This window comes from Clupea harengus, chromosome 18, assembly GCF_900700415.2.
Source record: "Clupea harengus chromosome 18, Ch_v2.0.2, whole genome shotgun sequence".
Taxonomy (NCBI): domain Eukaryota; kingdom Metazoa; phylum Chordata; class Actinopteri; order Clupeiformes; family Clupeidae; genus Clupea; species Clupea harengus.
The window spans coordinates 13,136,430-13,160,793 of NC_045169.1; the positions used below are offsets into that span (position 1 = coordinate 13,136,430).

A 24,364-nucleotide genomic window follows, 5' to 3' on the forward strand; every position below is an offset into this window, starting at 1 on the left:
CAATATAATTATACAATGTTATCCTAACTTGTTGGGGTAGCAAGCAAACCCATATTACTCTGGGCTGCAGCTTGAAACTGCTGGAAAACGTTGATCTTGAACAGAACAAGGCGGACAGTAGTGAGGTGTTGTAGGGTGTGGCTGGACACAGTAGCCTTCACTCCTTTGAGGATGGCATCTGCCACCAGGCGTGGGTCCACTCCACCAGTGCCTGCAGACAGAAACAGACCCTTTGCATGTCTATGTCCCTTCGTTACTACTTTACTCTATAAAATCCTTTAACCCTCCTATTATGTTTGGGGTCAATTTGACTAAATTCAATGTTTAATGTCTCTAAATAAATGATTGACATAATTAGTTTTGCTTCATATTTAATGACTTTTCCTAATTTAATGGGGACAACTGGGTAAACACAAAATTAACATGATGATATGTTTTCAATGTCCTGTACACATGCTGTACGCATAGGTGTTTGGGGTCAATTTGACCCCAGGCTGTTTTAATTGTAATCACATTGTTACGATTCCTGATAACAGAAATAGTTTTTTATTCGAAATGTTATAGATAACAACAATATGTAGAAATAATATGAAGCCATAAAACACCAGAAGGATATCTCTTTCCAATTTCAGGTCAATCGGTGAGATTTTATGGTGATCTGCATATTTCTCCATAGTCGCGTAACATGTATTCTGGATGTATAAGGGGGGTGGGTGGGGGGATTTAAAGAGCTATTTAGGTAGTCAACAAGCAAACCTAAAGTACCTCACACATAAACTTGGTAAAAAAAAAGAATTATAATAATGTTTTGGAGGTTTAAATTGCTGGGGTCAAATTGAACCCAAGGTTAAAACATGTTAGTAAATTTGAAGGTAATAGGAGGGTTAAATGATACATTCTGTATTAGTTGGTAGTACTAGTACTGCCATGTAGCCTAGTATAGAAAAAAATAAAATAATATATAAACAAATCAAAGAAAATGATTTAACATTAATTCTTAGTACTTATACGTATAATTTACATTGTGTTAACGTCTACTTAATGAAAAAATAAGTGAATATATCTACGTAGAGCCACATCTAACGTAGAGCCACAGTCCCTCCACTGACCGGCACAGATGGCAGGAATGGCTACTGATGGGTATCTTTTGCTCTCACAGAGCAGCAGGATGTCCCTGGCCAGATCCTGGATGACAGCAGGATCTTTTTGCCCACACACGTGCATGATGGCCTTGCAGGGGAAAGAGCCGGGGGACGACGTGAAGATCTCACCCCTCTTTACTTGCGCTGGGAAAACACAAACAATATGGATTTCTGCTATGAAGTATAACCTTTAGCATTTGGTCTTTTCTAGTTTATGTAAAGATTAATGCTTTAGATTTTACAGCCTTAAAGGCTGATATAGAGTACTATAATATTCTATTGACTATCCTAGTATTATTCGGCTACAATATAACCAAGTCACTGTTAGCTAGGGTTTCACCCCATTTTGCAAGTGGAATTCTGTGATCTTGATTTACCCATATAACCCAGAGATTCACCTGACTGAAGGTTTCTTTGCACCGTAGGGCCTGCCATCATCAAGATGTCCTTGCACACAGCTAGAGGATGCAGGTTGTGGTTAAACTTAAAATTGCACTGCAATGTTATAAAAAATGTACTTATAATGTGTATCACAGTGTATGTGTACAATGCTGTAATTATTGAATGAATGCTGCCACACCAAGTCCACACCAAACCCACAATCATCTCCGTACCTGAATCAAAGTTTTGGAAGTCTGTGGTGTTCACGATTACATCAGTGGTCTCATTGGTGATGTCCCCAAAAACCAAGTGAAGTTGTATCCCTCCCACTGTCAGAGTGATTTCATCCAGGTCAGATGTCAGAGATTGAAAGATAGCTGTGTAAAGAAAAAGGAGCAGTACAACTCATATCACAACTTCCAGTTGCAGAGGGAAAGAAAAGCAGCCTAAGATGGATGGGAATGAGTTTCGAGTAATAACAGGATATTCTTGTCATTATATTATTATTTCATGATTATCTTCCATGTTTTATGGACATAACAAGAAGTAGAAACCCTTAAAAGAACTGAATGATGATAAGGGAGATGTGCATTACAATTCTGGAAAGAAATCCACTGCCTCAACCACTATTTCCTTCATACAGATTATCTCCAACCATCATTAGGTAGACATACAATTTGCACAAACTTAACCAATGTCACCACACTCCCACCATAAACCCAAACACATTTCCACTTGCCTTGACCTGTGTTAATATCCACCATATATTTATTTAGACCCCGGCATACTTCTTGAAAGATCTTAGAGAAAGAAATACATTCAATCAAATTTCAGTTAAGGTGCATTTTTCAATATACAGACAATATTGACAAGTTATGGGATTGTACATAAGCTATGGGATACCTGAAAACCTTTAGGATATTGACCTATTAACTCTGATAGTCTACACTTGCCTCTGTAGAATCTTGATAGTCTGGTTGGATGACAATACGTAAAGTTGAGAGGGATCTTGTTGGTCCCAACCTTCCAAACCGACCAATCTCATCTGTCAGCATCTGAGCTGCTTCTCTTGCAGGTATGTTCAGAACCATCCCAGGTCCGATTATTGGAAAAGCCACTGAGTTGAAGGTGTGACGCTCACACAGTTCTAATGCCTGCTTCAGCCCATATCGCAGTGCCTGCAATTAGGAGGATACACAAGTCAGACAATACAGCCAATCGTTTTTCACAAAAGCTGCTCATAATGTTACAGTTCACCAACAAATGTGGTTACTCTCAAATGTGGTTACCTATTCACCCTTATGCCAGCAGTGAGTCAAAAAGGTTTGATTGTCAGTGCAGGTCAAAATCTGTTCACCAGTAAAATGCACTGTTTCAATTTCCTTGTGTTACACAAACCCAGACAGTGAATATAGTATGTGGCTCCAGTGACATTATGGGGGATGTAGTGTATAATGATGGAATTTTCATGTTTGTGAAAACAACTACCATCTGTCGATTAACGTGCCGCAGTATCAGTAACCATTACCACCAGTAGGTGGCAGAGTAAGCAAAATGTTGATCATTACTACAAAAGGCAAAGAACCAAAAAGATGTATAGAATAGAGATCAGAAAGAACTACATAAATATACATTTAGATGTTTAGATACATATGTAAATATATGTTTGTTTGAGGTATGAACACAGGTACACTCTGTATAAAAATTCTAAATACTTAACAGAAAGAAATTCAAATTCATTGCCCCTGCTATTTTGGGTTACCTTTTCACTGTTTCCCTTAACAGCATCCCAAGGCAAACACTCTATGAAGAAGACCTTTTGGCATCTCAAAGCTGGGGTGCCCTCAACTTCCAAAACATCTCCTGGCTTGAGACTACTTTGACATTTTTTTGGAGTGATCAAAATTGCGTTGAAACTGGTCTCCACCCTTTTGGGCAAATGTTTTCCCAATCCTGGTAGAGGTCAAATTTCTTCTCACCATTGGAGCCACAATCCCTTCAACCTGCAAAAAACATCAAATTAATTTTAAATGAATTAAAATAAATTCATAAAAAAATAGGATCCATGAAAAACACACTTCTATTGTCTTTTGGAGTCTTTGACTCTTTACTTTTGGAACTAATTTGCAGGTTACGGATGTTGGGCTGATGTGCCAAATTTTTAAAGAGTCAGTGATTAGATAGACAGACATGGCCTTTCCTCCTCACCTGCTGGTTTTCAAGCTGTCCGAGAACAACCTCAAGATGTGTTTTATTTTGTGAGTAATCTGGTGGTGTTAGGACAGAACTCAGTTGTACGTTGTTTGGTGTAAGGGAGATGATACTTGTTGATGGATTAGCAGTTGCACCGACCTGAGTTTGATCTGGCAATAATAGGACTATGACCTTGTGAGAGCGCTCCAACAATGCTATGTTATCCTTTCCATCACCCCGGAAGTACTGAAGTGCTCCCGGTCCTTCCACTTTAAAATCTTTGGTGACCAGAGACCCTAAACTTGAGGCCATTCCTTCACGAAATTGTTGCACCGATTGACGTGGTCCAGCTAACTGCACACAAGGGGATGGCGAATGGTTGGGCATCAATCTGAGCCCACTATGCTGTACTCCAAAAAGCTCCAGTATTTGGAAGAAGTGATCAACTATTAATGAGTTGGGTAGATTCAGAAAATCAGTGACATCTGCCTGACTGCATTTGTAGTTGACTAGTATCTTCTTCAGCCGCTCTACATCTTGCCTATACCCAACTAGCTGTACAGGCATCCCTGGGTCCGATTGTAATGGTACATCATAACTAAGCCCCACTCTTGTGCTTTTTTGGTTAGATTGTTGCAGTGCACGGTCCAAATCTTCTTTAAGTGTTTCCATTTCTGGTGACTCTACTTCAGCTCGCTCCAAGGCCACGGTCTCCGCAGTCAGGTCTCGCTCCAGAGCTGCTGCTGCCTCCTCAAGGGCCTCTGAGATAAGGCTGGACAGAACAAGGTCTGGACCCACTTCAAGCATCACTGGACTCCTCAGGCTCCGGTGAAACCGGGTCTGGTATGTTTGCATGGCTCCACTGGATGTGAGGAAGGCAAGGAGTGGGGGAGTTAGCTGGAGTCTCTTTAGCCGGATCTTCTTGACCAGCTCCTGTAGCGTGGTGCATGCAGCTTCTACCTCTGCCTCTGGCCCGTCTAACACTAGAGTCCGGCTTCCCTGTCTGGTGGTCTTGATGTGTGGGAATGAAGCCTTCATCTCCCTTCTGAACTCCTTCTCCACCAGGGTGAATTGCACCTCAGAGACCCTGCAGTCCTTGCGGACCTGTTGCTTTATCTGAGAGGCCTCCAACATCTGAAGTACTTTTTCTATTTCGCTTTTCTCTCCAACCACCACTGCCAGCTCTTTATTTTCTTTATAGATACACACGTTTCCAGAGCACGAGGAAAGGTTGTCCTGAAGGAACTTCAATCTTTTGGGGTCCACCTCATAGTAGCATCGGTAAGTTTGCATTAGCTGAAAACAAACATCCTGCAACTGCATCTCCCATTTTTCCTGATGTAGTGCTTCTTGAGCAGTGCCTCTCCTCACAATAATCTCTTCTGCCTCTTCAGAGATCTGAAAGGTGCTGCAGAGAGGAGCCAGACGCTGCTTAAGGTCCTGTCCTGCCTTAGGACTCTCCTTCAGGTAACTGAGCAGGTAAGGATCCATCTTCAGTACTTTCATCTGTTCTCCACCAGGGGGCTTCTGGGGAGATTTAGGACAATTATGTCAGTTGAATTTAAATGATGCTAGCTATTTACTTATCATTACCTAATATGTTATAAATCATAAAGCTTTTAGAGTTGAGTTGATGTAACAGACATGAGAAAGTTCTAAGTATCAGATGTTATATAAAATTGTATCCTGAAATCATGGCTCAGCAATCTTAATATCTTGGATCTATTTGAAAATATACAGCATATACAACACTACATGATCTAAGGCAGCATTTCTATTTTTGACTAACATTGTGCCCACAATTCAAGTAAATTAATGTAAAACGTAGAGATTAGAGACAGGTCATATTAAACATGAAACAGGTTTGTCAAGTTAGTAGTCTATTGTTGAAAAAAAAACTTTCCTCTATGGTCTTTTGTAGTCTTTGACTCTTTTGACTCTTCTATCTTGGATCTATTTGAATATAAATAGCATATACAACACTACATGATCTATGACTGCATTTATATTTTTGACTGACATTGTGCCGCCACTAAACTCCACATTCAATTAGATGAATGAAAAACACAGAGATTAGACACAGGTCATTTTAAACATCAAAAGCAGGTTTGTCAAGTTTGTAGTCTATTGTTGACAAAGTCTTTGTCTAAACATGACCAGCACTTCAAGCCGATGACATTCTTTGTTTACATCAGTTGTGGATAATGGTCAATAACAAAATATTCCATCATGAATTTGTGACTTTATTGGTTAGTTTTGACACTCATGGCTATGGATATGTGCGCTGCCACTAACCTGTTGGCTCTCTATGCAGTGTTTGTTTTCTTCAGGTGTGTCATTTCCAGTCAGTAAAACGTAAAGTTCCTGGCCCGGGGCCATGTGTATCACATGCACCTTTGCATGCAAAACTCTCTGCTGAGCTGTTGTTGGTTTTCAAGAAATAGGAAAATGTGTAATTACTGTTAAATGTTTCGAAAGTTTATTGTCAGTATTAGGACAGCAATACTATACACAGTCTAGCATGTAATGTTCAATTTGAGAATTTGTTTTACAAATATCTTTTCTCGAGAGCAGTAATGCCAAAGTATATAATGCAGGTTCTTACCTTCTTGTTCTAGAAAAGAAATTGTGTAGGTCCCATTGTCTACTTTTTCCACCGGCCCACATTCACCTCCTCCTGACTTCCTCCTAATTTGAAAGTACTTCTGGATTTTCTCTTTCTCTGAGTCGGTCAGTTCTCTCGCTTGGAAAAACACTTCATGTTTGTAGAGACCCATTGTGTTGTCGTGGATCAACTGATTTATCGCAGGTGTTTTGTCATCTGATATGAAAAACTCTTTACATGCGATGTGCTGTAGGCTTTTGTATGCACATCATACTTTCCGTTTCACTACTGACGTCAAAAAATGATGTAACAGAAACCTCAAGATGTAATCTGACACCTCTAGCGGTGATTACTATTGTGCAGGCTTTGAAAAGAAAACTGGTTGCAATTTCATGCATATATAAATGTCAATATTTTAAGCATTTCTCTTGTAGATCTAAAAAATATATGAGAACCAAAAAAATTATTTCTTAAAGGTAGTACACCTGCAATGGTGACAGAAGCTCCCCCTCCATGACTTGCAGAGACACGAGGGAGGAGGATAGCCTTAGTTAGGCACAGGAAACGAGCCTGTGTCTACAAAGAAAGCTCCCTTGGTAGTTTCAGTTAAGAGTTTTGAGTTGTAGTTTTTATGTTTAGAGATGGCAGAGAGGGTAAATCTAAATGTTCCTTTATGTTCCCTGTTTTTGTGTTTCCAGTTGATATGAAAACCAACATCAGTAGATTGTCAGCACTTTGTCTGTATGCTACAGGAAGTTGGTTGAGAAGTGTGCTAGTCTGTGGTTTGGCACATCTTGTCTACCACAATAGTGGCATGAAGGCCAAGATGTTGCTGTTGAGTTAGATCACAGCCATGTCTGAGCTTACAGGCAAATTAACCTGATTAGAATAGATGTAGGTAAAGAGACAGTGGAATAGAGACAAGGATGTCTCCGATGACATTCATCATTTAACTGATCAAACAAGTGTTCTTGTAGTTTTTACATAACTTTGAAACTTATTTAGTACCTTATATCAGAACAGCCTGATGCTTCATATTGGCTTAATCCTTAGCCGTAGCTCTCCCAGTTGTCTGTAAATACTCCAACTCAATGAATCCATAACTATCTGGCCATCATAGAGAGCTATGTAACTGAGGACACTCACACAGCCCTGTAGCTGACAACCATTCTGTCTCTACTGAGCCGATCTGTTAGATTTCAAAAATCAGTGCATGACATACGATGAAGTGATGTTATGTATGCTTTCATCTTCCCCTCTAAGCCAACTTCCCTCATGGAAAGTGTTCATAAGTTTTCTCCCAAATATTTGACAAAGAACAGTCTTACTATAAATTATTTTGTGTCTTTGGTCTCACTTCAGCTTTGCTTTGCTACTTCCTTCATCTCTGGCCTACTGGTTTGTATGAAATGTGTGTGTTTTAAGTGCACTAAAAGATGCTATTGGTGTAAATAGCTAATAGCTACACTGCCTGGAGTTGGGACAAAGCACCGGAGTGTCATGACGAGGACAATTCCATCTTTAAACCAGGGAGAAGGATCCTTTTTTTCTGGCTGGTGTCTTTCTTTTAATTTAATTAATTCATTCATTTTATTTTCTTCTTTTGGTTTGATTATTAAGACTGTTCTGTGGATTTTTGTTTACTTTTTTCCACGTACTTATTTTGTTTGGAGGGACTTTCTTTCGGCGTGTGAGCGTGCATTGTTGACGCGAGGAGATACTGACACTTGAGGAGTGAATCTCTGCTTGTGATTTGTTTGAAAATAGATTTTGAAAACGCTATCCTCACTGCTTTATCTTGGTTCTTTCTTATGTGGCAAATAAAGCTAATCTGAATACATTTAAAAAGAAATGCATCAATATCTTACTGATGTTTAAATTTATTGTAGCCCGTGTTTGGTGGAACTGATTGTTCCACCCATATAGCCTATATGTATGTGTTTTGTTCCCCAAGTGTGTTTTGTTCCCCAAGTGTGGTTTATTATGGTCATGTCAATAAAGCAAGTCTATTTGAACAAAGAGAAGGAGGGAGAAAGAAACCTTCACTTGACAGACTTGACCGTCACTTCACAGTAGGTTAATGGCTTATGGTGTGAGGGCTCTCTAGATTGGGTTGCATCAACATAATTCAATACATTGTGTAATACCCACATTCAATGATTTACCTTGAGTTTTCTTCTTGACATTGCCTAGAAGGCCAGATTGTTTAATTTGAGTTTTCTTCTTGCCACTGCCAAGAAGGTTAGATTATTTCATCTTTTTTAAACCTTTTTTAAAATCTGCGTGTGCGTCTTCCAATGTTGTGTGCATTGTGCAGCGCTTGATTTCTCCTCTCTCTTTTGGACACTTTGTCAAGTTCCATTTTGTTACAGAATCTGTCTGCTGTTTTGCAATAAATGCTCTAATGTCCCTCTGAGTTTAGTGAATGGTGATATGCTCTTCTGTTCTACATAGCTGTATTTCAGTACCTGACCTCTGACCTGGAAGAAATCTGACAGTGGGAAGCATGTAACTTCAGTGTTTGGAGACATCATCAATGACTACTGATGTCATAGTAAATCCCATAAACTTTAAGTCAATAACAGTAAATCGTTTTTTGTGTATACTTTGCATTTGTGATTGTATCAAACATGCTCTGTTCCACCCACGCCTGTTTGTAAGAGCATACTTTTTGTGGCAGGACCAAAGGTCAACAAAGCTTTGACGTCAGGTAAAGGCCCCGTCACACCATGACGTTCTTGTCAACGTTCTATGAAGTTAGAGGAAACGTTGGTAATCGTCCATGGTCGCTGGTATAGCACCAGAAGAGCGTTGTGTGAAAGCTGGTGAACGCTGTAATCGTCAGTAATCGTCGGTGATCGGCGGAGAACGCTGGTCCGAAAATACATTTTTGAACATGCACAAAAGTTCTCATTGAGACCAGCATTCTTCAACGTTTAATTTAAACGCTGGAGAACTTTCGTGGAACGTTTTATTAACTTTGCACGCGTTTGGCTATCGTAGTCAGTCGTTGAGTAGGGTAGACTGAGTACAGTTGATGCACCCGAAATAACTTATGTGCGCAGCAATCCTGAGACGTGATTTTTAGTTTGGACATGCCTACTAACGTCCTCTTTGATCCCGGGAAATTTGAGCACCTAACCCATCTCTCATACAAAGATATCGGCGAAAGTTTTTTCACCAAAGGAAGATCTTGATTTTATCATGTCCCTTCTACAATTAATATGTTATTAACCATACGTGATCAACAAACGCAACTTACATCATTGCAAACGTTATTCTGTGCACTATAAATCTACATATTCCATGCTATCATGTCATGCAAGGTCATTGCATAATCTAGCGAAAAGCGGAGTGGAGGGTATTTATGCTTGCTTGAGCCCAGCATGAAGTAGATGTACTGAACTTGAACATAGCTGAGCACTGTTATAGCTGGTGCTGTTCCATGGCAGATGGATATGATATGAAGACTCTTGTGACATGGACAATGTGTGTGGATGTTTTGATGTTTTCTGATAATAAACATTGAGAAACACAAATTCAGTGTCAAATTTTAATCATTTATTTTAATAACATAAAACACCAGGAATAACGCCCGTTATTTCGTAAATCACAGTAATAATAACAGTAAATCTTCGTCCGAAGACATTTCTAGTGAAAGAGGCTTTGCATTCTTCTTACTTTCAGCAGCATTTATCATCTTCTTACTTGCAGCAGCGCTAGTAGCAGACACGTCAGCACACGTTTGTCGCGCACCAGTGACACGTCACAAGTCGCTGTTACATGCTCCTCATGTGTGAGTCCCACGCTAGTAGTCATTGTCGCTACACGATGGTAGTCCTTTGGCGGATAGTAGTCCCTCACATTGCGCATGCGTCATTTTGCGACACTGTCGACTGCTGTCGCCAGCGAAGCCGCGCGCGCATGCGTCACAACGACAGATCCGTTTTCAATCATGGAGAAAAGCGACGAAAGCTTTTTGAAAAGTTTTTTGAAAACATGACCATTTATTTAAAAACAAAGAAGATGTTGTCACAGTGGACAAAACAGATGAGGTGGAGGATCAAAAAGTCTCTCCCCAGTTTCGTTTCATATGTTGATGTAGAGCCTTATGCTGTTAGCTGTTTACAACATAATTAAATATAACATTAAATATACCCACATTATGCGTTAAGACAAGCCCCATATGTTGACGTTTAAACCGTTTACAACATTATTAAATATTACGTTAAATAAACCTACATTATGCGTTAAGACAAGCCAGATATGTTGATGTTGATGTTGAGCCTTATGCCGTAAACCGTTTGTGTCTGAGCATGCGCAATGTGAGGGACTACTATCCGCCAAAGGACTACCATCGTGTAGCGACAGTCATGCGTCAGTCCTACGCTATTCTTTCGTTTAGTCACACGCCAGATGTGTCCACCTCGCCCTAGAACGCTCGAAATTGAACGATTAGAAAGTTCAGAGAACGTTGACCAGAACGTTATGGTGTGACGGGGCCCTAAGCTTCTGCTGTCTTATTGGCTAGATTGACTTCATCTTGATAGCAGCACAGCGGTTAAACCGGTTAGTCAACAATGATGGGTGTTTTATTATCCAGACATGTAGTCCTTCTGATTCAAATCCAATATATTACAGTGAAAAGTAAAGCTTAAAAGGTTTATATTTGTCTGTTGAAATGATGCATTTAGAACTCATTTTCAGAAACTAAGACATGATATATCACATAGAGTTCACCTTAAATTATTTACAATGTCCTTGAATCCAAATTTACAGTACAGTTTAAAGATGCTTGGTGCTTCTTACAGCATCACAATATTAGACTACTTAATGGTTTCAAGGAATGGCTGACAACAGTTCTCTATGACAGCACTTATGTGTGTTGTTTGGTCTGTGTGTGTCATTCCTAAATATATCTGTAGGTGTCACTCATTTGTTGTATTGACTCTGAATCTGTCTACCTAAAGTAAACAGAAGTTCTAGAATGTTTCCAAACATGATCTGTGTTTGTTCCAGATTTTACTGTCCCTCTGCACTGGACCCACTTTTTCCCCTTTCTGTCGAGTATGAGCGTGTAAAGTCTCCCTTTCAGGAAACTTGGAGATGTCAGGACTTGCCCAAAAACAATACTCAAGGTATGCTCACTCACAGCAATCCAATAAAGATAACTTCATATTCAGTGGCCGTGTTTGTTGTTCATTGGCCCTTTCTTGTACTTTAACACATTAAAAAATGCAAACATCAATATTGTTGCAGTATTGGTGAAATACGTGAATTATATGTGCTGTGTACAGTGTATGCATGATTCTGTGGATTCTATATGTTTTTGTGTGCTCTCACAGACTGGGTGTGTGCAGAAGGTGCGCCTGCGTCGGTGAAGGCCAGCTACTCAGCCAACCCAACTAACTCCCTTCCTGAAGCAGATGCCTTTCAGTGTATGTTTGCTGCTCAGGTCCTGGCAGGTTCCTACACGTTGGGCCAGCGCATTATGAAGGTCCCCCAACCTATTCCTAATCAGCAGCCTGACATCCGCTTCAAGGGCCTGGTGGACAACCAGCAGAACCCCAGTATGTTTGTGGTGTTCCGTGACAGCTAGGCTTACCCTGGCTGTCTCACTACATTCAAATGAGGGTAGAACAGATAAACATGTCGCTCACTTTACACTAAATGTCTCCTGCCATTCTGTGAAAAAGGAAAAACACAGTGCACTCCTAGATTACAATACATTACACTTTTCTTTTAATTCAGGAAAATGTTTGAAGCACTGAGGAATGGACAAGGAATACATTTGAGGCTGATTTAGCACATGTTTTAGACAAATATTGGTTAAATATGGCACAGAGGCCGCTATTAGAATCTTGCAACAAAGATTAAAAGGTAAAAGAAAGTAACTCATCAGTGAGCAAGCTAAATTATTTCATACTGCCCAGCCCAAGTAGATTGAGCTTTTGACCTAGCTGTCATGGTAACAATGAATGTTAACCGACAGGCTCGCTACTGGTCTTGCTCTTTTCTCTACACAGTGACTCACTAGAGCCTCTTGAGGTACAAAGTGGTATTACAAGAGAGGCCGGAGCAGTGCTAGCTGGTTAGCATGCTAACTTCAGTAGATATCTGGGCAACACAGTTCATAGGCACTCTACATTATATCAAAATGGTTTAATGCTTCATGTTGCTATTTGTAGTTAATTTGTGAATGTTTTAAACTAAACTTAGATTTTAAATAAAAATCTAAATGTCATAGTTATTTAAATTCTGAAATGAGTGTTATATGTTAAAGGAATCTGCATTTTAAAATGAGGGTCATGCTTAGGTCACTGTTGCCAACGACAAGAGCGTCTTTGAGACAGAGGTGGAGAATTCCTCAACCAACAGGGAACTTCAGGAAGCATAGGAAAACGGTTTAAATGGTTACAGGGGAACTCATGCAGATGGTCCTGCCAGGGGCGGCCCTAGCACATTTGGCGCTCTAGGCGAGCTTCACTCCTGGCGCCCCCCCCCCACCGCCCCCCGCCCCCCAAATAATAATAAAAAAAATCCCCCACGAAAACGGAATTGCAACTTTCAAACGCTATTTTGCCCTGTAAGACTGCATTTCTTTCACATAAACACAACAACGATCGCGACGATGAACAAACATTAATTCAAGAACAAATCACTGAGAAAATGTCACGCCTGTGCTGGACTACGCTCCGGCCACGCCCCCTCTTCAACTGTTGATGGACACACACACACACCTCCACGTCATCTGGATGTATGTATGTATTATCATAATTTGTTAAATTTAGCTATTATGTAGTTATTAAGCATTTTGGTGTATTTGGACAACCTGACATTGTTTTATTCCAAGATGCATAGCTTTTGATTAGATGAATCATGTCTAATTAAACTGGCTAGCTCACTCCACCAAAACTAAAGCTGTCCAAATTTGATTACTCAATTTTTTATAACGCAAAATGACGCAAATTGCGGTACAGCTGAACTTGAACTGATGTTTCGACTGAATGGCAATAACAAGGAACGTCACAAGTCACTGGCTAGCTAGCGTTAGCTAACTAGCAAGATTACATAGGCTACAATCCATCCGCTAAAGTTGACAATACAACACTTGGATTTTTACCAGTATTCCTCACTTGTTGACAAGTTGCCGTGTTTGGCTTCCTTAATGGGTGTGCTATGCAACGAGTAAGATATGTGTAGTGTTGTTGCACTGGCTATTGGCTTTATATGTGCGCCCCTATTTCAATCATGTCTTTTTTTGTATAATGTAGAATAAATGGACATTTTTGATATACTGTAAAATCCTTAAATAACTATGTAAACTATCCTCTGTAAAATCCTTAAATAACTATGTGACAGGGAGTAGGAAAACTTTCAATGATAAGGTACATATTTTCTTCTTAACTCCAGTAAAGTCCCGGGGGCAATTCACGCTTTCGTGAACGTTTTCTTATCTGGAATTCATTCTAGGCTAGAACAGGATTTAAGGATTTACCTTGGCACGTTTCTCTTCTTCCTTTCTTTTCTTCTTAAATTGCGCCCCGGATGGCTTTTGCCTCTTCATTATTTTGTTCTTCAAAGTGTCTTGAACACACATACACTCTAACAAAACGCCTCACTGGGCTAGCATGTTCTGACAACACCAAGGACGTACGTACCCCTTCCGTTTTCGATTACCCTAATGTTAGATTTTTTTTTTTATGTCCAAATATTGTTTGGAGATATAGAAGGGGGCGCAAAAAAAACAAACGTGTGTCTGCATGGAACTTATATACAAAATGTTCATCATACTATCACTAGAGAATTTCCCAGAGGCACTATTGTGAATATTCTTCCACTGTGGCATGACATTCTTCCAAGTGGCACAAATCTGCCGCACTGGACGATCTTGCAAGCTACCAGACACTGCTGGCCTCCTTCTTATCCAGCATCACTGCTGCTAAGAAGACTTTTTTCAATGACAAAATCAACGGTGCAACTGACGCTCGGAAACTATTCTCCACCTTCAAAACTCTGCTCTACCCTCCTCCTCCTCCCCCAGCTACTAACCTCACTGCTGATAACTTTGCTTCCTTTTTCACAGAGAAAGTGGCAGCCATCGGGAAACAGTTTGACCAACTGTCTCCCCCCCCTAAGGGCGCAACCGTCAATGGCTCATCATTTCCTTCTTTCATCCCTCTCAGCGAGAGTGAGGTATCCAAAATCCTAACAGGTAGCCATCCAACTACATGCCCGCTGGACCCCATCCCATCCAACATCCTTCAAGCCATATCGCCTGCTGTCTTACCGTCAATAACACAGGTGATTAATGCTTCATTTAATTCTGGAACATTTCCTTCTCTTTTCAAAGTGGCTCGGGTAACGCCGCTGCTCAAGAAGCCGTCTCTCGATCCCACTCAGGTGGAAAACTATCGACCGGTCTCACTTCTCACGCTCCTATCTAAAACCATTGAGAGGGCAGCTTCCAAACAGGTCACCGAGTTCCTGTCAAAGAACAATCTCCTCAATCCGAACCAGTCTGGATTCAAAAGCGGTCACTCCACCGAAACAGCCCTGTTGTCTGTAACGGAGGCCTTAAAAACAGCTAGAGCAGCAGCTCAATCCTCGGCTCTCGTCCTGCTTGACTTATCAGCTGCGTTTGATACAGTCAACCACCGCATCCTTCTGTCCATACTGTCAAGTATGGGCATTTCTGGCAATGCGCACTCCTGGTTTGAATCCTACCTCACTGGGCGCTCGTTCAACGTGTCATGGCAAGGTCAGCTGTCTGTACCTCACCGCCTCACCACTGGGGTGCCCCAAGGCTTGGTGATGGGACCACTTCTCTTTGCCATTTACACCACCTCGTTGGGCCCTATCATCCGCTCGCATGGTTTTTCCTACCACTGTTATGCCGATGATACTCAACTGTTTCTGTCTTTCCCTCCTGAGGACACCACGGTCTCGGCGCGGATCTCGGACTGTCTCGCTGATATATCCACATGGATGAAAAATCACCACCTTCAGCTGAACCTGGCCAAAACGGAACTGATGGTCTTCCCAGCCAAACAGGTCATCCACCACAACATCAATATCAATACTGACTCTTTATCTCTTGTTCTATCCAAAACAGCAAGAAACCTCGGGGTCATTATTGATGACCAACTGACCTTCACGGCCCACATCGCCTCTGTCTCCAGGTCGTGCCGCTTTGCGCTATACAACATCCGCAAAATCAGGCCGTACCTAACCCAGTATGCCACCCAGCTGCTGGTGCGAACCTTGGTGAGTTCCCGCCTTGACTACTGCAACGCCCTCCTAACGGGCCTGCCGGCTTGCGTGGTGAAACCACTACAGATGATCCAGAACGCGGCGGCGCGTCTGGTGTTCAACCAACCGAAAAGGGCACACGTCACCCCGCTACTCATTGAGCTCCACTGGCTGCCAGTCGCTCGCATTAAGTTCAAGTAACTTATGCTTGCCTACAGAGTGCTTGCGGGTTCTGCTCCCACCCACCTAAATGCTCTTGTAAGGGCAAATGTTACACCCAGGACGCTGCGCTCGTCTAGTGAGCGTCGTTTGGCACTGCCGTCTGTGCAAGCACGGCAATCCAGACTATTCTCATTTGTAGTTCCACGTTGGTGGAACGAACTGCTTAGTACTACCAGAGCAGGGGCGTCCCTCTCTACCTTCAAGAAGCTTTTGAAGACCCAACTCTTCAGAGAGCACCTCCCTTCCTAACTGGCACCTGACTAGCGCTTAACTTGCACTTCAGCAGTTACATTCCTGCACTTCTTTTTCCTTTTTTCTAGGTCGTTGTTTTCTAATTCTCATGTAAAGTAGTATTTATTGTTACACCATGCTTTTTATTGCTCTTAGCTTGACTGTTCTCTCCCTTGTACGTCGCTTTGGACAAAAGCGTCTGCTAAATGACTAAATGTAAATGTAAATGTAAATGTAAATGACATATTTGATAACTTGTTCTAAACCTTGCGTGTCACTGGCAAAAGGAGGTGAAATCTGGTTAGGTAAATTCATAAAAAATATTATTATACAATGTTACCCTAACTTGTTAGTCTGGGCTGAAGCTTGAAACTGCTGGAAAACATTGATCTTGAACAGAACAAGTCGAACAGTAGTGAGGTGTTCAGCCTTCACTCCTTTGAGGATGGCATCTGGCACCACACCACTGTCCACTCCACCAGTGCCTGCAGACAGAAACAGACCCTTTTCATGTCTATGTCCCTTCGTTAATACTTTACTCTATACAATCCTTTTAATGACACATTTTGTATTAGTTGGTAGTACCAGCAATTTCATGTAGCCTAGTTCAGAAAAAAACAAAAGAAATCAAAGAAAATGCAATCTGGTGACTTAATTAACTGTTAGTCGGATGTAGAACTGTAAAAGCATTTTGACACTCATGGTGGTGGGGTTGGTAAAGGATTTCCCCATGGCTGTAATTCAGCCGGGGGACGACGTGAAGATCTCACCCCTCTTCACTTGGGCTGGTGAAACGCAAACAAAAAGTCAGTCATCCAATATGGGTTTCTGCTAGCCTGACGATGTCATACTCATAATTCTAGTCAGAATATGAGTCTGATACCGCTCCGTTGGACTGTGATTATGGGGCGTTTCAACCGAACCAGGAAAAAAATGCCTCTTCGCTCAATTGGATATATCTAGAACCAATCAGAGTAACGTAGTATGACCAGAACGTAGACCATGGGGCCAGCTGATACATTAAACTTTTACCGGATCCCGTAGGAAGGACGGCAAAAACATCTTTTCGATCGACAAATGCCTTGATCGCGTTTCTCTGTTCCTCTTTCAAAATGAATGTGCTGTCAATGTCTTCTAAAACAGACTCGAATTTCCACATTTCAGCTCTCCAACGGCAGCCATGTTTGTTGAAAACGAATTCACCCCAAAAGCTCTTTGGTGACGTGGTTGATTACGTTAGGGTTGATCATCTGTCCATCATCGTAAAAAGCCCGCCCTGACAATTTGATTGGTCTATATCTCCTCACAGATTTTTGTGAGGAGATAATTTCTCAGCAGCGTTCAGTGAGCAACTATAGGCAAATGAGCTCGAGCGACTTCCGGTTACGATATTTCAAAATAAAAGTCCCTTATTAGCCCCGTGTTTTCTTAAACTATCAGAGATATTAATTTCATAGTAACATCAAAATGGGGTAAAAACGATTCACTGATGTTACAAAAGTATGGTTTTCTTGTTTTAATATAATGAACAATGACTAAACAGACAATATTGTATTAAAAAAAAGTAAAACACACCCCATTATGCTGATAAAAGGATTATGCCTTCATTAAAGTTGGTTGAACTTGTTCAGAACTGTAAAGAAAGGGTAAAATATGTTTAGCAGTCATTATTCTGGTCATTCACTGTGAAAAAACACTTGACACACAGATCACACAGGTGAAAAGGGATTATCTCCAATGCCAGGGTATTGCCATGTGACACGTATCACTCTTTGCTGAAAAAACTAAAGATTGTGTCTCAATGAAAGGGGGGTGGAATATGTTCAGGACACTCCAAACATTAAATAAAATGTGTGAAGTAGTTCAGATTTGCGTCCCTGAAGGCTCCACAATACTTTAAACATAGGTGATCAGACAGGCGAAAATGCATTATCTTCAATGGCAGGGCCATGTGACATGTATCACTCTTTGCTGAAAAAACTAAAGATTGTGTCTCAATGAAAGGGGGGTGGAATATGTTCAGGACACTCCAAACATTAAATAAAATGTGTGAAGTAGTTCAGATTTGCGTCCCTGAAGGCTCCACAATACTTTAAACATAGGTGATCAGACAGGCGAAAATGCATTATCTTCAATGGCAGGGCCATGTGACATGTATCACTCTTTGCTGAAAAAACTAAAGATTGTGTCTCAATGAAAGGGGGTGGAATATGTTCAGGACACTCCAAACATTAAATAAAATGTGTGAAGTAGTTCAGATTTGCGTCCCTGAAGGCTCCACAATACTTTAAACATAGGTGATCAGACAGGCGAAAATGCATTATCTTCAATGGCAGGGCCATGTGACATGTATCACTCTTTGCTGAAAAAACTAAAGATTGTGTCTCAATGAAAGGGGGGTGGAATATGTTCAGGACACTCCAAACATTAAATAAAATGTGTGAAGTAGTTCAGATTTGCGTCCCTGAAGGCTCCACAATACTTTAAACATAGGCCTACACACAGGCGAAAATGCATTTATTCAATGACAGGGCCATGTGACACGTATCACTCTATGCTGATGAAACTAAAGATTGTGTCTGAATGAAAGGGGGGTGGAATATGTTCAGGACACTCCAAACATTAAATAAAATGTGTGAAGTAGTTGAGATTTACGTCCCTGAGTGCTCCACAATACTTTAAACGGACGTGTCACATGGCCCTGCCATTGAACATAATGCATTTTCGCCTGTCTGATCACCTATGTTTAAAGTATTGTGGAGCCTTCAGGGACGTAAATCTCAACTACTTCACACATTTTATTTAATGTTTGGAGTGTCCTGAACATATTCCACCCCCCTTTCATTGAGACACAATCTTTAGTTTTTTCAGCAAAGAATGATACATGTCACATGGCCCTGCCATTGAAGTTAATGCATTTTTGCCTGTGTGTAGGCCTATGTTTAAAGTATTGTGGAGCCTTCAGGGACGTAAATCTGAACTACTTCACACATTTTATTTAATGTTTGGAGTGTCCTGAACATATTCCACCCCCCTTTCACTGAGACACAATCTTTAGTTTTTTCAGCAAAGAGTGATACATGTCACATGGCCCTGCCATTGAAGACAATGCATTTTCGCCTGTGTGTAGGCCTATGTTTAAAGTATTGTGGAGCATTCAGGGACGTAAATCTCAACTACTTCACACATTTTATTTAATGTTTGGAATGTCCTAAACATATTCCACCCCCCTTTCATTGAGACACAATCTTTAGTTTCATCAGCAAAGAGTGATACATGTCACATGGCAATACCCTGCCATTGAAGATAATGCATTTTCGCCTGTGTGATCTGTGTGTCAAGTGTTTTTTCACAGTGAATGACCAGAATAATGACTGCTAAACATATTTTACCCTTTCTTTACAGTGTTCTGAACATGTTCAACCAACTTTATTGAAGACATAATCCTTTTATCAGCAGATTGTTGTGTGTTTTACTGTTTCTTATTACAATATTTACAATGATGCCTGTTTAGTCAGTGTTCCCTATATTTAAACAAGAAAATCATACTTTTGTAACATCAGTGAATCGTTTTTAACCCATTTTGATGTTACTATGAAAGTAATATTAATTGTCAATTTTCAGCTACATCTTAGTCATTATCAAAGTATCCTGTACGCTTAAAATTAACTCACTATATCTTACCTTGTTTTAAAGCAAGTTAATATAATGCACAGTTAACAAAATACCATTATAAAGTCTGATCTAGCGAGTAGACAGATTAGGACTTTATAATGACAAATAGGCTACTATAACTTTCAAACACGCTTTTAACTATTTTCCCGATCATTAGGACAAATGGAACAATAAAACTCGTTGCATATAAAAGGTTTTTATATTACCCAGTCGATTAACAGGGTTGTTTGTTGTAAAAACCTTTCATTTGATACAACAAACTCATTTTACTTCCTCGTTTCGTTTTACTTCCTGGGGTTATTGTGGGTTATCGTTGCTAGCAGAACGGAACTTAATTTCTCCCCAACGGAGCGACACCAGACCGAACTTCCCGACCAAATAATTTGTGGGCGTGGCTAAATTCGTCTGGCATCCAGGCTAGGTTTCTGCTATGAAGTATAACCTTTAGCTTTTGGTCTTTTTTCCAGTTTATGTAAAGATTAATGCTTTAGATTGTACAACCTTAAAGGCTGGTATAGAGTACTATTATATTGTATTGACTATGTATTCTATTGACTATCCTAGTATTTTTCGGCTACAATATATCTAAGTCACTGTTAGCTAGGGCTAGTGGCTAGTTAGCTATTGCTAGCATTTTGCCAGTGGAATTCTGTGATCTTGATTTACCCATATAACCCAGAGATTCACCTGACTTAAGGTTTCTTTGCACCTCAGGGCCTGCTATCATCAAGATGTCCTTGCACACAACTAGAGGATGCAGGTTGTGGTTAAACTTAAAATTGCAGTGCAATGCTCTAAAAAGATGTATTATGCTAATAGTGTGTATGAACTCTAAATACCGACATGCACTAAACACTAAGCACTTTATTGACTACAAGTCGCATACCATCTTAGTCACCTTACACATGTGCATAAACAAAGCTGTCTGTGTTTATTGTAAAGCACCTCAGGGAAGTACTGTTGATGTATTTATTGAAGTACTTTAGTCTATGCCACCGCACTTTGTTCAACTCTTAATCTATATATATATATTTTTTTTTTTGGGCTGATCCTACTGTTTTTGGATAGTTGTAGTATTGTTGTGTTATATGTTGTTGTTGTGTTATATGTTGTCCCTCGTCACACCAACAGGAGAAGCACTCAAAATTTCGTTGTATAAATACAATGACAATAAAGGCTTTTCTATCTATTTATATCTATGTGTACAATGCTGTAATGATTGAATGAATGCTACAAGTCCAGACCAAAACCAAAAATCATCTCCGTACCTGAATCAAAGTTTTAGAAATCTGTGGTGTTGGCTACCACATCAGTGAAGTGAAGTTGTATCCCTCCCACTGGGGATTTCATCCAGGTCAGATGTCAGAGACTGAAAGATAGCTGTGTACAGAAAAATAGCACTACAACTCATATCACAACTTCCAGTTGCAGAGGGATAGGAACAGCAGTCTTAGATGTATGGTAATTCATCTTTTTTTTTCATTATAAGGATGCATGATTATCTTCCATCTTATATGGAAATAACAAGAAGTAGAAAGCCTTGAGAATGATGATTAGGGAGATGTGAATTCAAATTATGGAAAGAAATCCACTGTCTCCACTATTTCCTTCATAGAGATTATCTCCAACCATCATTAGGTAGACATACAATTTGCACAAACTGAGCTGCTTCTCTTGCAGGTATGTTCAGAATGGATACAGGAGGCTGTATAAGTGTGAGTGTCTATATGTGTGCGCATGTGTGTGTTCACGCACATAGTGTGCGTGCGCATATGTGCGCGAGTGGGTGTGTGTGCGTGCATGTGTGCGTGAGTGGTTGTGTGTGCGTGCATATGTGTGTGAGTGTGCACATGCATGTGTAATACATTTTCCTTGTAGGATTCTTTCCAGTAAACCAGCCACTAAGACATGAAGCAGAGGTACATGTTCAGTTTTTCATCCTCAGAGAACTGGAGCAAAGTATGCATCTTTGAGTGTGTGTGTGTGTGGAGAGAGGCAGATCAACATACCACACAACCAAAATGACAGTATAGATGAGGCTTTAATGTAAAGAGCAAAAGTAAAGTATCACAGATTCCAATTAGAATGTCCACTGGAGACACTTCCCTCCCATCGCCACCAGGAAGCGCCAGTGCCCCACGGTCCTCTGACGGAATGGCCATCTTTCCACACATCTCAGGCAGCCTCCACATGAACCTGGACAAAACGCTAAGCTAACGCTAGACTAACGCTAGGTACGTGAAATTACCTGAGATATGTTTGCATACAAGCCATAGATAATCAAGAGTCAAGATAACCAAGAGTCGGGTCTCAAGCCCTGATCCACACAGACACCAGAGCACCTGCTGCAGGCCTCAGAGCACACGCCTGCCACTGAGAACGCAGTTAGCTTGTCCTAGCCTAGCACTGCAGGGTTACAGGCGCACTCTACACACTAGCACTACACATGCAGAAAAAGAGACGTTATTCTAAACTACACCAATATGGATTGTGAAATATGTGGAATGTTTCACTTTATAAGAATAAATATCTTAATTGTTTTTTGGTATTATAATTAAACAACAATTTGAAAAATATATTTTTAAATGTCATAAAAAAAGCAAAATTGAGAGACCACTGCTCCAGAGCCACAGGGTGGGGGTGTGTTGTCATGGACACCGTGCCGCTTGAGGGGCAATTAAGGCAACATAAGCAGTCCTGATACTGATGAGCGCTGAAGGTCTTAGAGTCCTGAACTGTCCTGACTGGGGGGGGTGCAGGATGGACGTTTATCAGCTCAAGAAGATGAAGGTCTTGGTGACGCACGCAGTGTGAGGTTGGGATACGATACACACACGGAATATCCTCCAGCGCTGCTGAGAAGCTACACACATGACAACACCGGGTGACCACATGAGCTCTGGTGTGATGCTGCCAGGACGGGAGAGGAGTGCAGATGTGCGACTAGCAGGGGCAGACACACACACACACACACACACACACACACACACACCTGCAGAGGAACTAATTACAGGGATATCATCTGTGTCACCATGGAAACGGAGCCTCAGGTCTTACAAACATCTCCAAAAAAATATCCATTTTTGCCCGTCTGTTGGTTATCCACTCAGAGAAGAATTGCATTGTGGGTCCTGTAGTTCTGAGCAGAGCCATGTGGGAGCAGAGGGCCATATAAAAAACTACATCAGAGGACAGCCCATCTAGGGGCTTTGGATGGGGGTGGGGGACAGGCAGCTGAAGAGGCTGAACAAGGGTGGGTGGGGGGGGGGGGAGCGGTGGGTGTTCCCTCCCTCCCTCCCAGCCTCAGGTGTGTGTGTGTGTTTGTGTGTGTGTGTGTGTGTGTGTGTGTGTTTAGGTGAGCAGCTGTCGGATCTCGCGGTGGACGTAGCACAGGAAGTCCATGTAAGAGGCGCCGCCGTGGAGACCCTTATCCTCCACCAGCTGCTGCCGGAACAGAACCTCGGGCCGGTCCTTCTGACGCACCACCAGAACCTGGGGGAGGGGAGAGAGAGAGAGTGAGAGAGGGAGAAAGAGAGAGTGTGTGTGTGAGAGTGTGTGAGAAAGAGTGTGTGTGAGGGAGAGAGAGAGTTTGTGTGAGGGAGAAAGTGTTTGTGTGAGAGAGAGTGTGTGTGAGAGAGAAAGAGTGTGTGAGAGAGAGAGAGTGTGTGTGAGAGAGAGAGAGTGTGTTAGAGAGAGTGTGTGAGAGAGAGAGAGAGAGAGTGTGTGAGAGAGGACAAGAAGGGAGATAAAGAGACAAGGGTTTTACACATTTATAACCTGAGTGTGTATATCTAGGCATGTTCTTGTGTGAGTGTGTGTGTGTGCGCGCGCTTGTGTGTGTGTGTGTGTGTGTTTGTGTGCTTGTGTGTGTGAGTGTGTGTGTGTGTATGTGGTACCCTAACAATCATCATCCACACTGTATAATGCACTCTAATCCCAACCAACATTTTGAATCCATTGCTGATATTGTTAATGGCTGTAATAAGTACAAAATACTTTATACTGCACGCCATGACCGCATTGTCGACCTCATTTCTAGTACTGTTAAGGGAGTATTCCCCCCAAATGTTTCAATGTACAAACACTCCTGTATAATGCCAGATTGGTTTAACAGCTCTGATGATTTGTTCTGCAACATCCCTAACACCCCTGATGTTGTTTTCTTGGACAAGGTTAAAAGGGAGGTAGTAGGAGCTTGAGGTAGCCTGTGTCTATGACCTCTATATGGACATAGCCTTCCTTGACAAGTTGACCAAATACCAGCCCATTGTTGTTAAGATGAGAGACCTAGGCTACACATGTAAGCTGGTAGTATTGATATTTGGAAGTCTGGGGCATGTCCATAAGCTTTCGGTCAGTGGGCTACGACTGGCAGGACTTAGTAAGAGACAATCTAAACAACTAGCAAAGTTATGCTCTGTATCAGCTGCTATAGGTAGTCTTGCTGTTTGGCGTAGGAGATGTTTCTTGTACCCATGAGTCACTAAGCTGTATTCAACCTCTGAGAAATGTTTGAATCCTTTCTGTACAGAATATGATTGGTGGATTCAAATAAATAATTGAAATGTGTGTGTGTGTGTGTGTGTGTATGTGCTTGTGAGCTTGTGTGTGTGAGTGTCTGTGTGTGTGTGTGTGTGTGTGTGTGTGTGTGTGTGTATTTGCT

General features: G+C 41.2%; 2 protein-coding genes across 2 annotated transcripts in view; both read right to left on the reverse strand.

Annotated features, from left to right (window-relative positions):
* Positions 1-3: 3 nt before the first annotated feature.
* On the reverse strand, positions 4-5,207 carry LOC105904545 (protein mono-ADP-ribosyltransferase PARP14). The gene is made up of 8 exons (XM_042710528.1): positions 4,361-5,207; positions 3,286-3,476; positions 2,477-2,701; positions 2,263-2,323; positions 1,757-1,900; positions 1,520-1,600; positions 1,110-1,286; positions 4-211 (listed from the first exon to the last, which is right to left on the reverse strand). The coding sequence occupies exons 1-8, from the start codon at positions 5,205-5,207 to the stop codon at positions 24-26; spliced, it is 1,914 nt and encodes a 637-aa protein (XP_042566462.1). The 3' UTR covers positions 4-23.
* A 16,516-nt stretch (positions 5,208-21,723) lies between these two features.
* The window catches only part of sec24d (SEC24 homolog D, COPII coat complex component), a 28,234-nt gene continuing 25,593 nt past the window's right edge, over positions 21,724-24,364 (reverse strand). Inside the window, exon 23 of the mRNA XM_031584828.2 lies at positions 21,724-23,193. Coding sequence (XP_031440688.1) covers positions 23,053-23,193 — 141 coding nt within the window. The 3' untranslated portion in view covers positions 21,724-23,052. The remainder of the gene's footprint in view (positions 23,194-24,364) is intronic.